We start from the raw sequence: 18553 nt of genomic DNA, 5'->3' as shown, positions 1-18553 counted from the left end.
GAATGAGAAATTTTAAAACCTATAAATACCACTCACTCACACCATAGTCAGCACAAATAACTACCTGTTTATATTAAATCATCTTTCTCCTCACTTTAGGTAAATATTTATATATATTTGAATTTAAAATTCATTATAGAGTTAGTGTTTATTTTCTATTGATATAATTTTAAATTAGTTTTTATACTTAAAAATCAATTTAATTGTAAATTGATATTAAAATTAATATTATAATCTACTTATTTTTTCGTTATGATTTAATGAATTTTTTATGGTAATTTATTTTTAGTTTTTTATAAAATATATGGTTTAATCATTTATATTAATATATTATTTTTAATTTACAATTGATATAATTTTATACTATATGAATTTATTGTTTTATCTTTTGTTATCGGTAATAGATGTGTATTCTATCAAAACATAAAATTAAGTATTATGATATATTTAATTTAGATATTATATTTATCTTGAATACTGAGAATCATGTGTAGTGATTGTTTTATTTTATTTTTTATTATAAAATTATGACATTACATATATTTAATAATATCCATATTCTTTAATTATCATTTTATTAAATTTGCTAACCCTGATTGAATTATTAATTTGGTTCAACCAATAATGAAAATTAAAATGTCGTGTATATATATATAAATTCTTTCAGATTCTATCTTCCAGAGTTTTAATTAAAAAAATGTTGTATCATTATCCTTTAATTTAACTTAAGTTGTTCTCACTCTTCCGCCTCCAATGGAAGTTTCTGAGCAGCCGTCTAACGGCGCCGGCGAAACCATAAGCAAAAAGTATGAGCATGAAAATCTTTTTCACAGTGTAATTTCAATTTGCCACAATTGATTAAATTTTTTGTTCTTTTGTTTTCGCAGTTCACTGAAGCGAGAACTGAAGAACAAACAGAGAGAAGAAGAAAGGAAGCGCAAGGAGGAGGAGAAAGCCAAAAAGGTACTTCTTTTTCCCTTATCTGCAATGTTATTACCAATTCCGCAATGTAGCTATCTATTAGCAGCTATAGATTTTTCTTTTATTATTGTTAATTGCATGTTTTTCCACTTACCTATGATCATTATGCATTTTGCAATCTAATTTTTGTCTTGTCTTGCATTACACAATCTTATAAACTTTTGCATGTGTCATTCATCTGTTAAATTAATTTCTGAAGAAGATATAGCGTGAAAACACAGCAATACAACATTATTTTGCTACCATTTTTTTTTGTATGATGTTGCCTTGTCTTCTTTTTATTTATTTATTTTTCATGCCATGTTATCACCTTAGAAAATTAATTGATCATTAATATTTGTGATATTGAAAAGTTTGACTGTAAATTGTGCAAAAGTGATGATAATTGAGTGGTAAAATATGCAATTAAGCCTTGTTTTCTGTACTAATTAAAATTTTTGTATGTTTTGGAAAGATTTTGTGGAATTTCATTTATTCTCTGCATTTCAATTTCAATTTGTCACAGATGAAATTTTATTTATATTTATTTATAACGTATTTTTATTCTTTTAGGCAGCTGAAATGCAGCGGGCTAAGGATAACAAGTCTGCACCAGTTGATGAGGATGATATGGACCCGACTGTATGGCTCCCATTTTGTCTGTGAAGTGGAATTTATGACGAATTGCCTTCTATGTTTGTTCATTTTTTTTTGGTAATTTTCTGGGTGATTTCATTTCATTGCAGCAATACCTTGAGAATAGGCTGAGGTATCTTGCAGTTCAAAAGGCAGAAGGCAGAAATCCATATCCCCACAAATTCTTTGTCACTATGTCTCTTGATGAATACATCAAGGAATATGGAGGTTTAAGTGAAGGGCAGCACCTTGAGGATGTTTCTTTGTCTTTGTCTGGTAGTCAGCAGTTTCTGCATTGATAGCTCTTTTTATCTGTTGCTGCATCTGTGGCTGTATGTTGATTCATTAATGCTTCTGCATTTCAGGTCGGATCATGAACAAGCGCACCTCTGGTTCTAAGCTTGTCTTTTATGATCTGCATGGTGGTGGTTTCAAGGTCCAGGTTATGGCCGATGCGAGGTACTCAATCTTGTTCTGCTTTATTAATATTAATAAAATTATAAGACTTGATCATGTAGGGTTGTTGTTGAATCAGGTGAAAAAGCTTATCAGTATTAACCATTATTAAACTTTTTTGTTTTAAGTATTTAAATTAGAGGAAAATTTGAAAAAATATGCATGGCTTATAATCTGTAATAATTTTTAATGGAAGCCCAGTCATGCTCTTATTGGCACTCTTTTGAAATATCTGAATTATCCTTTGGGGTCTTGTATTATAATACTTTTACTAATATACCATAGGATAAATATGTAATGAAGGTCCTAGTGTTATAAAGGATAGATATTTAGGAGGTTGTTACTTTATACTACACATAGTATGGTTACAAATTATGAAGTCAGCTTTATGGCATTCCTTGCTACCTTGGTGTTTGACTAACTTGGACGTAGCTGTTTGTACTTTCGATTTGCCAAGTTAGTGTTTAGTATTTTTAATTCTTTCATAATGATATATTTTTATTTTCTTTTATCTTGTCGTATTTTAATAGGACAGATGAAACAACTGATATTTCTTTAATGCAGTAAATCAGACTTGAATGAGGCTGGCTTTTCCAAATTTCATTCTAATGTGAAGCGTGGTGACATAGTTGGTATCACTGGATTTCCTGGTTCGTGATGCCAAACTTATTGTCATTCATATGCATAAAGTCTGTCTGAATTTCTATGACCATGACTATGAATACATATATAGAAATTATGATTATAAGAGCTTCTTTAAATGAGTTAAGTCTAGGTAAATAGGAATAAGCAAAGATATAAATCCTGTTTCGATTATGTGCATTTTATTAGATGATTTCTGCCTCAAGACTAGGAATGTGGTGTTTCATTTGAGCAATTGGGAGACATTTTAAGTCCAAAAGTCACTCTGTAAATATTAGCTAATTGGCAAAATTTATAATGTTGCACACTTGCACTCTTTATTCATTATAAAGGACTCACTCTTGCTGATCAAGCATAAATGTTTCTATTCTGATTCTCCATAATTAGGAGGCATTGTACATTACTATTATATTGTGAATTATAATTTTTCAACTCTATAATCAGGAACTTTCTCAGTTTTTCATTTTTTAATTATCCAGGAAAAAGTAAGAAGGGTGAGCTTAGTATTTTTCCAAAGACATTTGTAGTGCTGTCTCATTGTTTGCATATGATGCCCAGGCAAAAGTCTGCTGCTGCTGCTGATAATGTAAATTTGAAGATCAGGAACCTTTCTTTTTTATTTTATTTTTAATGTTGTTTGATGACCATATGCAATGACATAATTACATCTTTAATGATCTCCAGAGAAATCCATGGGTACCAGGAAGTACCAGGAATCCTGAAATATATATCTTGAAAGATCAGGTATCATTGGCATGAAATGTTTACTTCTTTAAATATTTTCAATGTTTTTAGTCTCCTTAAACATTTGTAGCATCTACTGTTCTGTTGGAACCAATTTGTGACAACAGTAAGAGGGTGGATACATGATTTACCTTACCATTTGGTAGAGGTTTATACCCGCTTATATATTGATATATATATCTTAAGCATGAGACTAGACATTAATGGGTAGTCCGATAGTGGATAGAACAATAGACCCAACAAACAACAAATGTATTAGGATAAACTCTAACTCACGGCTCTGGTACCATGTAAAGAAGTAGACTTTAAGTCTAACTCAACCCTATAAGACCTTTTTGTAAGGTGAGGTTTGTATCCACTTAGATATTGTAAATTGACCTTATCTCTAGTCGATAGTCGATGTGCGACTTTCAACAAATAGAAATGAGTTAGAGGCTTATCATTATTATGCAGTGTTTTTATCTTTTCATTTTGTAATGTATAGTTTTTGTAAGTATATTCTGAATGTGTTTATCTATTTATTTACTCCATTTCTCATTTTTATGATCCTCCTTATGAACTAACTTAATTGCAGCTTAAAGGCCCTTGGTCACAAAATGGATTGATTTTCTTGATTTTTGTTGGAAATTGTTACGGTATAAGGTAGGGGGTAATAATAAGGTTTGGAAAGTATATGAGAAGGAGAAGGAAGGTAGGAGGGAAGTGAGGCCGAACGGTATTAACCGTAAAGGCCGAATCGTAGCCGAATGGTGGAAGGCGTGGAGAGGTCTAAGCGAACGGTGGAAGGTGGTGAAGAGCGGGAGCCGAACGGTAGGAGGCAGGGAGAAACAAGCCGAATAGAGGAAGGTGAGGAGCGAGCAGGCCGAACGGTGGGAAGCAGCGAAGGACCTGAGCCGATCGATTGAAGAATGAAACAGAAATTGACTATCCTAACGGTTGAAAAGATTAATTGTTTAGATTATTACACATTATTGTTATTTTTTATTCAAAGTTCAAAAAATGAAGGAGGAACAGTTATTCTCCCTCAAGTATGTAAAAGGAGCCTCATCATAGACAAAGACCCTCTTTGGTAAAAAAAATGTTTCATTTTTGCATAAAGTAGTTAGAAAACTGCCCGGAAATTAATTTCTGTTTCATTTATGTACTGACGGCTGTATGTTTTATTTAGTTAACTGTTTATGTTTCAGGAAACTAGATATCGCTTACGCCATTTGGATTTGATGCTTAATCCAGAGGTCCGAGAAATCTTTAAGACCAGATCTAAAATCATTTCTTACATTAGGAGGTTCCTTGATGACCTTGATTTCTTAGAGGTTTGTTCTGTTTCTGGGAATTTTGGTACTAGATCCTGTGGTTTCTTTTCTTCTGTTCACCTACTTGTTGCATTACTTTCAGGTCGAAACACCTATGATGAACATGATTGCTGGTGGAGCTGCAGCACGCCCATTCGTAACCCATCACAATGACCTTAACATGAGGTTGTGCATGAGGATTGCTCCAGAACTGTATCTTAAGGAGTTGGTTGTTGGTGGGTTGGACCGTGTTTATGAAATTGGCAAACAATTTAGAAATGAGGGCATAGATTTGACTCATAATCCTGAGTTTACTACTTGTGAGTTCTATATGGCTTATAAGGACTACAATGACTTAATGGATATAACAGAGCAAATGTTGAGTGGTAAGAATATATAGATGTTTTTTTCTGTCTTATTGATATTGACTTTCTTTCTTGTATCTTATCATAAAATTAGCTACTTAATCTCATCTGAAAAGCATTAAACAGGTATGGTCAAGGAACTTACAAAGGGAAGCTATAAAATCAAGTATCATGCTGATGGGATTGATAAGGAACCTATTGAAATTGATTTTACTCCACCTTTCAGGTGCGTGGTGTATTCTACTTTTACTCCATCTTGTCATTAATGGCCATCATAGTTATATTCTACTTTTGGATGATACGTTTGATTTTTAATTGTTACAGAAGAATTGACATGATTGAAGAATTGGAGAAGATGGCAGGCCTCAGTATTCCGAAAGACTTGTCGAGTGAGGAAGCTAATCAATATTTGAAGGACGTATGCTTGAAGTGTGAGATTAAATGTCCACCTCCTGAGACAACTGCACGTTTGTTGGATAAAGTAATCTCTTTTTTCTCCCTCCTCCCCTTTCTTTATTATTATCTACTTGTTTTTAAATTATTCTTTTGTTTGGAAGATGATCCTTCCTTGTCAGAATGGATCAAATTTTAAAGGGGCCCGTTTTCCTGTTATATTCCGTGTCATACTTATTGTGTTGCTGAATTTCTGATTTAAAACCAGGACAAGAGTTTCGTATGTTGGATGCAAAATATAAAAGCACTAGTTTTATGTGTTATGATTGGGAAAATGAAGTATTTATGAACTGTAGGATGGGGGATAGAACTTTAGTCTAAACTTTCTAGTCTTTCTCAAATAACAGCTACCATTCCAGTAATATAACTATAATTTTCAGTAAAACAGTAACGATGAATAATGCAGTCAATAAACATTATAGTCTTCATTAAACAGATAGTCATTCTAGTAATATAGCTAGTTTCCACGGCAGAGCTCCAATATTTCTATATTGTGAATTGTAACATTAATTTCTATAATAATGTTGGCGCAGGTTTAGTGAGGCTCGGTTACAATTATGGCCAACAGCTATTTTTTCTCATTTTATATTTTACCCTACTCGGTCTTTTGTTTGTTTTAAATAAGTCCAATTCTAATCAATGCATTTTGTTCATGTGTCTTTATTTCTTATTTTGGGCCTCTTATGAGGTTTCTGATTGAAATATAATTATATCTTTTCATTTTGCAGCTTGTGGGTCACTTTTTGGAAGAAACGTGTGTAAATCCTACATTCATCATAAACCATCCTGAGATAATGAGTCCTCTAGCAAAGTGGCACAGATCGAAGCCAGGCCTGACCGAACGTTTTGAATTATTTATTAATAAGCATGAAGTAAGGTCATGACATTTAAGTGGTTATTATTTTAAAAAATGTGCAATCATCCTTCTTCTGACAACTGTTTCTTACTTTTCAGCTTTGCAATGCGTACACTGAACTGAATGACCCTGTAGTACAACGACAGAGATTTTCCGAACAACTCAAGGTAAGGAAATTCAATACTAATGTAATATGCACTACTCTAATTGGTGGGTTTTTTCTCTAGAAAATAATAGCAGGAGGAACTGTTTTGTTATTTGTTTTGTTATTTGTTGTGTTAGGATCGGCAATCAGGTGATGATGAAGCAATGGCCTTGGATGAAACATTTTGTACGGCTCTGGAGTATGGTTTGCCACCTACTGCTGGTTGGGGCTTGGGTATTGATCGATTGACCATGTTATTGACAGATTCACAGAATATCAAGGTTCTGATTCTTGCTCATCCTCCATGCTTTAGTTACGTAAGTTCTTACCATCTGTTCTTTTGGTGTTAGGAGGTTCTTTTCTTCCCTGCCATGAAACCTCAAGATTGACCCTTCTACCAAAGCCGTTTTTGAATCATCATCATACACAGGTTTGTTCTGCCTCAAGCCATTGATATATAGAGGGAAGAGAACGGCTGTTCTTTGTCTAATTTTGCTAGAAAACAAAGAATTAAAAATAAAAATGCTTCAGGTCATATGCATGGGTTAGGGAGCAGAGATTGACTAGTTTGAACCCCCGAACTTTAACTGTGCATTCTGATGAGAAATGTTTAGTCAAAAAATGGTTTCTATGTGCCATGTGCATCAGGTTATGAAACCAAAAACACAATGGAAGCAGATGAATTTGTGTTGTCAAAATTGAGATCTTTTTACTGTAAGTGAGTAATTAAACCAAACTTCAATAAGAAAAGAATGTCGAAACAACAGACATTTCAATTTCTACAGAAGCATTGTGGCCTTTGTTCAGGGCTTGATGCCACACTATATTGGCCATTGTGGCTGTAACACTACAAAGTTCTGCAACTGGGTTTTGGTATTGGTAGTTCTCCTTAGTGCTGCTCAATGACAATATAACTTCCATTTTCCGCAAATAACAGTTAGAAAACTTGTGTTACCATTTGATATGAGTTAAATATCCAGGAATAGTTTTCATGAGTTAAATTCATATCTACTATAAATGGCAATGATTTTTGGTTGGTATGGAATCCGTGTTTGTTTTATGCTTTCTTAAGTTGTTACTTTTGTAGTTTACAACAGTCGTTTTCGAGTTGGAGTTTTTAAAGTGTTTTTTTTTTCTTTTATTGATTTCAGGAACATAAGAAATAAAAGATGGGATTTCAGTTATGAACTTATTGATCTATCTTTTGGTGATTGGATTGACGATTATGTCATCTACCAGCTGTTTTAGTTCTCCGTTCCTAATCTTCAGTTGTTTTAGTATTTCGTTCTTGTTTCAAAACTTTGGTTGTTTTAGAATTTCAGTTTCTAATTGTGTATTTTATTTTTCACCATACTCGTATATATAATGGAATAATTAAGACTATCTTTTAATGGAGAATCAACAGATCTAATTTTTTGTAAGGTAAATATTAAACCATCAAGGCCATCTCCATCAGGTTGCTATCATATTAAGAATAGTGCCTTTTTGAGGGCAACGTTGGAGAAGGCGTTGGTTGTTTTGCGGCAAAAAATTTCAACAATAAATAATGTTTACATGATAATACGAAAACAAAAACATAACAATGATTTAACAAAAATTAATGTTGATGGAATACAAAGATGAAAAAAGTTATTGAATTGGCGAGTAATATTTAAATTATAAAAGTAAGAATAAATTATGTTAATGTTTAAATTATAAAAATAAGAAGAAACTACGTGTAATGGTGACTTTAAAATGTAAAAGAAGGATAAAAAGGATAAAATGGAAGAGTTGTTAGGTTGGAGACCACTTTGATACTTATTATTAGTGGTATTTGTATTGGAAACCCATATTATCCTATCAAAGGATAACATAAAGGTATCATTTATAAAATATAAAAATAAACAAAAATTGTGAGTACTTTATTTCAAGTTTTTATGAATTAAATATTTTTTAGTGAGAAATCTTAGAAACACTGAAATATCATGAATATTTGTTTGACATTTGAAGCAATAGATTTCACGTAATCTAAAGTTGGTAATTTCTTCCTTTATCTCTATATTTTCTTTTCTTTATCTTATAAAATAGAAAAAAATAAAATGATTAACATATTCTTATTATAACATTTTAAGTTTCTTAATTTGTTAATATGTTATGTAACTCAGAATATGATTTCTACATTGTTTAATTTGAAATCATATTTCATATTGTGTAATTCATAATCTGAATACAAAAATATATAATTTTGAATTATTTTATTTAGAATATAGTTTTACATTATATATAGTCTAAAATATATTTAAAATAATTTTGAAATAATTAATTTGAAAATATTTAAAATTACTTATTTTAAAATACAATTTCGAATTTGTTATGAGGTGTCGTGATGAATATACATAATTCATTTTTTATATTAAGGTAGTGTGAAAAGAAGTTATAAGGGGAAAAAACTGTCTAAAGTTCCAAGGCTATTGTTTCCCACACCCCTAATATTACTAACTGTACCTCCACTGTTATGCAGAAGAGAAGAAAATGTGAAAAATAACTCGTTCCAGAAAAACCATTTTGGAGCACATTTCATGTATTCTAAAAAACTCTTTTTGAAAGACATTAAGATATTTGGAAAAAAAACTCATTATTATATACATTTGGGAAATTTATTCCAAAAATCCTATTCTGAAAAAACTTATCAATGAAATGCATTCTATGCGTTTCGAAATTCTTTTTTGAAAATTTTATTTCGGAAGTTCTTTTAATATTTATTTTGAAATTAAGAAATTAGGAAATAAAATCTGAATGCTAAGAGGGGTGAAATATGGGTTAATACACACATATCTAGATCTTTCCATTAATAAAATATTCTCTGCTTTAACTAAGTCCTTACAAATTTATTTTTGGTACCACTTCAAAAGGCCTCTTACTAAGGGATATATCTTATGTGTATATAAACCCATATGTATTTCATATTTTATCCGATTTGAGACTTTGTAGCCAGCAATTCGTTACAAGTTTATATTAGTTAAGCCTGGTTGGAAACCAATAAGAATATATATATATATATATATATATATATATATATATATATATATATATATATATATATATATATATATATATATATTTTCTCAAACTGTCTTTATTTCATAAATGAAAACAATAGCAAAACTAAAATAAATTTTTTAAATAGCGTAACATATTTTTAAGTGTGTTGACCTTAAATTTGTGCAGAGAATTTGACTAAGCAGTAGCTATATGTAGTTTAGCTTGTGAAGCTCTCAATTAAATTTGACTTAATTTTAGGTTTATGAAGACTAATGAAGTCTATGAACAGGTGCATTGACTTTAAGTTAGCAATAGATAGAGCAAGAGTTGGTAGAAGCTAAAGGAACCTAATAATTAGAAAAACCTCATATCATTGTTTTATATTGCCTCCATACTTTTGTAGTCCTTTTTTTGGGATTTAAGTTTTCATTAATGAGTGTGTATGTGTAAGGGTTTGAAAATATATGGCAGTTGGGCCTTAGGTTGAGGCAGCCAGACCCATAAGGCTAAGGGCACTATGACCTTAGGAAGGAACCTTTCAAAATCTAAGTTCATTATCTCATCTTCTCATTCTCTCTCTAAAAAGCTTGCTCTCCCATTTCTCTCTGCCTTCTCTCTACCATTCCCTCACATTTAGTGGTTGCATGTTGGATTAGGTGGTGCTCCAGTGACCACGACGTAGAGACCTTCGCATCCATCCGAATAGATTTTCATTCTTCAGCGGGTAAGTAGCTCTTCACTGTTCTTCGCTGTTTGGGACCTAGGGCAAGTTGCATGTGCCTAGTGTACCCTCCTTTACGATTTCCTTCGTTCATTCTAGCTCTAAAAGCTGTTCTTAATCACCGCATTGCGGGTTGTAGGGTGTTGTCTAGATTATTTGCGTGTGAGGTACTGTAGTTGCGGGTCTTTGAGTTGAGCAAAGAAGTTTCAAGGTAAGGGGAGCTAGAATACTTCTTTAAATTTCTTGCATGAAGTGTATGTATATTGGATTTTGACTTTGTGCACTGTTTGGAGTTGTATTTTTGCGTTTTGAGTATGTTGTATGGTATGTGTTGATATGTGAAATCCATGAAACTGTGTTGAGTTGTTTGGAATTGATTTGGATGGGTTTGAATTGCTATAATTGACCAATTGAAAGTGATTTAAGTGTGAAAATCTGGTATACTTTAGTTGGGTAGAAAATTTGGGGTTTTAGTAGTTTTTAGGTCATTTTGAGAGGAAGTGAGATAGTGATTTTGAGTAAATGAGGGCTGCAGCGTTCTTGGACTGTTGGGGGCAGCCTAGACAAGTCCATTGTGACTTGTTAGAAGCATAAAAGTGGTCTAAAACATGTGCCACGTAGTAGAATCGGATTTGGGTCCATAAGTTGTTGAAATTAGTGTTTTAGAGTTAAAATTGAACTTTAATCACTTTAAAATGGTAGTAGGAATGTTTAGAATCATTTAAATAAGTTTAATTAAGTATAAAACAAGAATTAAGGGTGTTAGAAGTTAGTAAAAATGGTTAGGAATGATTATGTTAGGTGTTGTTCATAATTCTGTAGAATTATGCAGTTTCGCCGAAAGTGAACTGATAAGCTTTCGGCCATACGCTGTTGAGTGTTCGGTCTTGATGGTGCTCGGTCTGAGGTAGCGCTTGGTCATATGTAACGTTCGGTCTTAGTCGGTGGTCTTGGTAACGTTCGGTCTTAGTGGTGGTCTTGATAGAGTGCAGCCAGGGCTCAAGGTGTTCGGCCAAGGCTCTAAGCGTTCGACCAAGGCTCTAGGCGTTCTACCAGGGCTCTAGGTGTTCGGCCAAGGCTCTAAGCGTTCGGCCAAGGCTCTAAGCGTTCGGCCAAGGCTCTAAGCGTTCGGCCAGGGCTCTAGGTGTTCGGCCAAGGTTCTAAGCGTTCGGCCAAGGCTCTAGGTGTTCGGCCAAGGCTCTAAGCGTTCGGCCAAGATTCTAAGTGTTCGGCCAAAGCTCATGGTGTTCGATTCCAGTCTCTTTTGCTCTTGTTTTGGGTTGAATTAAGTGTGTGGGATGATTGGGATGCATAGTATGATTGTGGTAATGTTATTACATTGAAAGTATGTGAATGTGTGAGACATGTTTGGTGGTTGAATGTAACAAGTATGTGTAATGGACGTAATTCCATGGATCTCAAGGGAGGTCGCATGGTGGTGCCCTATGTGTAATGGACGTAATTCCATGGCCTCAAGGTGAGGATTCATGGTGGTGCCTGAATGCATGGTAGCTCAGTTTTGGGGTTATTCCTGACGCTCCAATGGTCTTTCATTCTCAAGTAGAGAGGATTGATCCATGTGGTGAGGAGTAGTAGGAGGTCCTAGTCTTGGGTGCTTCCAATATAGCCCAAGGTGAGTGATAACGGACTAACATCGTGAGTGTGGTAGGGTGAAACCCATTGGCAATGGCTTTGCAAAGCAGTAGAGGCCACCACGAGTGCATAACCCGCCATAGCTCGGCAATCATTCTAGTCTGGACGAGTCAAGTGTAAAGTGTAAGAAGTTATGTTGCGTGGTCTTATATCTGCCTTTAATTGCATATTGTGTGTGATTGGTATAACATGATTTTTGTATATCTAGTTCACCCTTGCTTGTGTGTTTGTGTTTGCTTGGGTATACTTTCTTTTGCAATGATCATCTACTTGGATGTGAGCAGAGGCGGAAGAGGTGCCTCTATAGCAGGCTTTGGAGGAAGACGATGTTGCTGTTTAGTCTCCTTAATGTTCTCTTAGCATTTCTTGTATTTTGAATTACTGTTATGTTATTATGGATCTCCCGGTGAATCCTATCCTTTTGAAATACTTTAGTACGCTTAAGTTTTAAATTTTCGGACTCATTTTAGGATAATTATAATCCTATTTAATCTCGACTGTTTTTCTATATTATGCATGATGACGTTTTCATTATATATGTTTCTTATATAATTGAGATGTCACCTTATATACATAACATTATTTTCTAAGAACGATGTTTTTAATGTATTAATGTAGTTTTCATGAATGGATTGTTGTATCTTAGCATTGAAAATCAAGGTATGAGTTTAATTCTCACCTTGATTAAATATGAGAAAACTAAGTTTTAAGAATTTAGATTTAAGATGGTGTTCACTCTTTTATATGTGTATTTGGATGTTATCTCTCTGTTATGAATCATATAGACAGACTCATCACTTAGCGCCTACCAAAGAACATTTTTAATTAAAATCAAAATATTATTTGATTATATTTTTTTTTTTGGATTTAATATTATAATATATTATATTATTAATGTGGATTATAAAGTGGGTGTATTTTTTTTTTAAGAGTATGAAAGTATTATTTCTCTTTTATTCATTATTATTTACAAAACTACCAAATACTATTTATTTTATTTTTCAATTATCTTTTCTGGGTTTTGATTTCGATATATAGGTTCTATTGTCTAATAACTTCAGTTTTTGAAATTTATAGCCATTATTACATTAGTCTATAAAAACTTTTTTATGCAACTTTTTTAGAGAAAATAATAAAGTCTTCATGAAAAAATTTAATCCCTCAAATGACACACAAGTACCCAAAAAACTTGTTGAATTGTGGAAATAATTCTAAAAATAACTCAAATATTTCTTTTTTTATATTTATAGTATTTTTTTGTTATTTTCTTTCTCATATTACTCTGGGGGATTTTGGTGAATTTTTTTTTTTCACCAAAAGTCTCACATGTTAGAATATATATATTTTTTCACATTGGTAGTAGATATATTTGAATTCTTCTTATCATTAATGATATACACGTATTTATTATCATTATCAGTGACAATTTTTTTCTAGTATCAATCATTACTGTATTGTATATCGGACTCCTTGTTAGTATTTTTCAAATCATTGTCACTAATAACTTGTCGATATTTAAAATGATTTCATCACCAACATCACACCGTTAGATTCCACCACACACATAAACAAAGTAAGTACAAAAAAAAATGAGCACTATCATTTTCCTAAGAAATTCGACACATCATATTGACTCTTAGCATGACAAATTGTTTTTTAACTTTGATGCCACCGTTAAAAATCACGCAATAAGAAAATAATCTCTTCAAGTGAAAATATACTAACAAATAAAAACAAAAATATAAATAAAAGCATAAAAAAAATTTAATGTGATTCAACACTTCAAAACCTATTTATGAATACTTAACAAAAAGTATCATTACTCAACATTTCATCATGATGGGACTAAACACTGAAAAAACCAACAAAAACATGTATAAATTGGTTCCCTATGTAATTTTTATTTTTCAAAAAATTAAAGTGTAAAGGTTGAAAGTTACATACAACTTGATAACAATGAAAAAAAAAATACATAATTTTGTTTTACTGGAAGATGAAACATTCTTTGGATGAGGGCAAAAAAGAGGAACTAAGTTTCCTTTCTTAAGGTAGCTTATTTCTTAAGGACGAATTCCAATTAGATTATTAATGTTAAAAGGATTTTTATTCCAAGAATTTCAAGTCCATATAAATTTAAAATGATAATAATGATAAATAAATAAAAGTTAAATAAGTACTTCTTTTAATATTAATATATATTTATAAGTTAAATAATTAAAACTATTACTTATATTTATATTCTGTTAATAGTTACTCAGTTAAGTATTGAGTCATTAAGTAAGGAAGAAATATATATTTAGTATTTATATGAATAGCAATTCAAATATAATTTGATTGTAAATGAAGTGTATGAGATGATGATGAAAAACAAAAGGGTAAAAAGGTTAAGTTCCTTTAACATTCCCCAAAACTTTGAAGGCGTATTTGGTGCAAAGTATCCGACAACACATAAAATATGTCTGCAAGTTATGAATAATAGTTGAAGTTGAGAACCTTTTCAAGCAAGCAACTATATATACTATTTCCTTACAAAATGCTGCAATCCTCCAAAATAAAAAGAACAATGGAAGAAGAGAAGAGGCAGACAGAAATAAATGGGTACAGAACATCTCTAAAAATTCCTATTTCAAGTGCTTTGCTTTTTAGAGCCAATAATTCTTGACAGCTTTCCTTTTTATGCCATTCTTATTGGTTCATTGGATCATAGTTAATGTTATTTATGCTATGTTTCCAATAATAGATGGGACGAGACAGATAGTTGTTAGAAAATTGACAAATATATTAAATTGTATAAGTAATAAAGTGAATAAGTTAGATATAGTTTAAAAAAATTTTGTTTATTCATTAATTAAGATTAAGAATTTTAAAAGAATGAAAATAATTTATATGTATGAAATAGATTTAAGACTGAGAAATCAATAAAATTTATGAAATTACTACGTGATAAAATCTTCATTCTGTTAGATTTCATACATCAAATTATAATATGAAAAACAATAAATAATATACTTTTAACGTTATAATTAATTGACAAATTAATTCTATTATGTGACTCATTTGAAATATTAAGATGGATGAAAATGTGATTTAACAAAATATAAAGACATTAATTATTATGAGAAGTTATAATAGAATAAAATAAAAATAAAATAAAATCTAACTTGATTGATGTTGGATTATAAAATACAATTAGGGTTTTGTCTCTAAGAAAGAGATTTTTCTTTTTTATAAAAACTAGCATAAATCGAAGTACATTCATAAATATAATAATATAAACAAAAATACATAATAAATTTTATATTTACGAATAGATAATAAATATGTTATTATTTAATATGTAATTTGTGAGACTTGAATTATAAACACTTAAATTAGTTATTTTTTTTTATAAAAAAAATATATATCACTATATAAAGCTTTGGTTAGTATTTTATGAATTTTGTGTGTACCTTTCTTCTATCTCAAAACTAGGGCAAATAAACAAACAAGCCTTTGGATTGGGCACGAGTAATGGCTTCATTTGTTTAAAACATCTGTTCTTCGGTGCTGTTGCTTCTTTTGGTAGCTTTTCTGTTGTTCTTTTGTTTGATTAGTGTTGCTGCTTTATGTTTGTTTTGTACAGTTTTCAGTTGTCTGATGTTCATTAATGATATTCTTAAACAAAGATTAAGAAAGATTCCAACTTTGCAATAAATTAAACACTAATTATATGAATGAAACAACGACATCTCACTAAGGACTCTGAAACAATCAAAGATTTGATTATGGAATCAATGAAAGATTATGGCTCGTGATTTGAACTTGTCTTTGCCAATTAGTTCTTATTAATTACTTCTCCAATCAAAAAACAAAATTAGAGTTCTTAATTATCAGTGTGAACAATTGTAAGTTGCTAAATCACACTCAGTACATTTTTAATTTGTCTGAGATATGTATTATTTTAAAAATTAAATTATTATGGAGTGGTCTTTATTTTCAGTATTTCACTTAAAAACTTGGTAATAAAATAGTTTTACTAAAAATCATTATTATTGTTTTACAGAAACTAAGATGAATTGAGAATTATGATAAAAGTTTATTAATAATTAACACACCCTTGATTATCTAAATAAATGATCTTTTAATTTTTTCTACTACACAAACTAAAAAATATTATTCAATCAAGTATAATAGTACAAATTTAGTCAAAAATGTCATTTTTTTATTACTTTTATGTTTATCTGTTATGTAAGAAACTCTGTATTAATTTCTCTTAATTAGTAATACCGAAAAAAGAAAACTGGCTTTCAAAACCCTAAAGGAGTTCCTATTATTTTGATAAACAAAAAAAAAAGAAAGACTATTATTTTGTTAATAAGAGTAAATAACGTATGTATTGGGAGTAAAAAAAAATTTCCGTCTTATATAATCATTATACCAAATTTCTTAACATTTATAAAAATAGCATTATAATATATACCACCAATATTTTTTTATTTTTTAACGATATTAAAAAATTTACGGTACATTTTTTCCTTGTATAATATCTTTCAACACTGTTTAGTATTTATCATATTCAAATAAATTCACAAATATATTATAACTTTTTTAATAAAAAAAACATTAGCACAACAAAATTACTTTTCATAATCATTGTGTAATTAATTAATTTCTTACATTACTTTAAAAACAATTATAATGTGAAACTGATGAGTATACCTGTCAGGACCAGTAAAAATCCAAACACGTGTAGTTAGTGGAATTCACGTGTCAAGAGGGAGGCTCGACATTCAGATGACGAACGCCAGGTGTCAAGTGAAGGAGACCCGGAAAATCAGTTAGTGGAAAGCAGGTGTCGACTGAAGAGGGGACTTTCGTTGTGACGTGTGCAGCAAAACTTGGATTTTCAGAAAATCTGCTTCACTCTCTGCATACACCCTCTTTTCACGTTTCTGAAGAACCTCATTCTCTCCTCCTTCTCTCTACATCCTCTTCATCTTCTCTCTGAGTAAACACTCACTTTCTCTTCTCCGATCTCCATTCAGGCATCGTAGGAGCACTTCCGGCGTCCCAAGCTTTAGTTTGATCCGATTGGTTTCAAATTCTGAACGGGTAAGTTTTCCTTGTCTTTAACCGTTCGTTCTTGAAAACATGCAAACCAAGTTCTGGTTGCATGGGTCCTTAGTTTCATTCTGAATGAGTTTGGGCTGTTGTTTTATTTTGGTTCGAAGAGTCGTTGAGCATTAAGGGTAGAAAGGATCGTAGTTCGGCGAACTGAGTCTCAGTCTGTAGGACGTACGTTCACGCTCAGAGGTAAGGGAAGCTTATCTAATTTAATTATATGTTGTTGTACGTTCGTTGATAATGAATGCTTGTTGATGAATGGTTGAATGTATGTATCAAGTATGAATACTGATATGGTGGTTGATGTGGAATATGATTTCTTGGTATGATATGGATTGTATGAAGTAATCAAATTGATTATGATTAGAATTTTATAAAGTTATGAAACTATGTATTGAGAAATGAATTGAATATAAATGAAATCTGAATATGTATTCCCCATGATAGTGTACGTTCGTCATTGAACGGTCCTTAACCGTTCGGTGGTTTTGTTAAATTTGTTTGAAATGGAATTCTTTCAATTGGGAAGAATTCTAGTGGAGGACGAGCGTCTTTTTGTAATAGTGCTATGTTTGAGCGTTCGGCCAAACGTAGATGTACCTGAGTGTTATGTGAGGAACTGAAAATCTTGTAAATATGTAGTGGTATAGTTAGTTATTCTTCAACCTGGTTTCCAACGTGTCTTATCATATTTATTATTCTTAATGTTTCTATTATAAGTTTAAATTAGTGATAGGTATCAACCCAAGCTCTTGTAATGAGTGGCGCTCGGTCTTATACCGAACGCTCGTACTCGTTTTAATTTATCAAACTTGATGAAACGGCGTTCGTCCAAATTCAGTAAAAATTCCTTTTACCGTGTTCGGTCATTGACTGACATTCGGATTTCTTGATGTAAATTCAACTAAGCTAAATATTCATAAGCGATTCGGTTTCTTCATGTAAATTCTTCTAAGTATTATTACTGAAATGTCTTGATGAGTTTGTATCGATTGATTCCAGCATAGAGTCGTAGCCTTTGGCGAGGTCTTTTCAGCGTTCGGTCAGAGTTATCAAGAGTCAGTTCATATAATTGATTCACTTTGTAATGAACGTTCGGTTCATTCTTTCCTTGCTATATCTATTACACTCGGTTTTTCTCTCAAACCGACAGTAAACCTCTCGGTCTTATTCTATTATGGAACTGGAGACCTCTCTGTCTCGTTCCAAGTGTTCGTCCTCGTTTTGAGTGAGGATTGAACGTTCAGTACTTGGTGTCTTTATAAATCTTTGAACAAAGAGGAAATTGAAATGATTGATAATGAAAAAAATGAAACTAAGATGATTGAAAATAGAAGATGAGGAGAATATGATATGAATGAAATATGTTGGAATTATGAACGAGCGTTCCGGGGAGGAACGACTCATGTTTGAATATTGAAATTGTAAAGTATGAATGTGGTAATGCTTGGCTGGCGGTTCATCCTGATGTTCCGTGAGTACGCGTCCTCACGTAGAGGAGGGTAG

General features: G+C 31.6%; 1 protein-coding gene across 1 annotated transcript; it reads left to right on the top strand.

Annotated features, from left to right (window-relative positions):
* Positions 1 to 692: 692 nt before the first annotated feature.
* Positions 693 to 7932, top strand: LOC148195922 (lysine--tRNA ligase, cytoplasmic-like). Its single transcript, XM_088094639.1, has 17 exons — positions 693 to 806; positions 888 to 963; positions 1534 to 1602; positions 1707 to 1872; positions 1962 to 2055; positions 2617 to 2702; positions 3174 to 3280; positions 3379 to 3438; positions 4626 to 4751; positions 4834 to 5116; positions 5222 to 5321; positions 5420 to 5576; positions 6277 to 6420; positions 6503 to 6571; positions 6687 to 6830; positions 6900 to 6979; positions 7701 to 7932. The coding sequence occupies exons 1-16, from the start codon at positions 754 to 756 to the stop codon at positions 6936 to 6938; spliced, it is 1773 nt and encodes a 590-aa protein (XP_087950765.1). The 5' UTR covers positions 693 to 753; the 3' UTR covers positions 6939 to 6979; positions 7701 to 7932.
* Positions 7933 to 18553: the final 10621 nt, after the last annotated feature.

The sequence above is a fragment of the Vigna umbellata genome, chromosome 7 (assembly GCF_029865625.1).
Source record: "Vigna umbellata cultivar VRB3 chromosome 7, Vumbellata_1.0, whole genome shotgun sequence".
Classification (NCBI taxonomy): Eukaryota; Viridiplantae; Streptophyta; class Magnoliopsida; order Fabales; family Fabaceae; genus Vigna; species Vigna umbellata.
The sequence above is the reverse complement of the archived record's forward strand: the minus strand, read 5'-3'. Positions and strand labels throughout refer to the sequence as shown.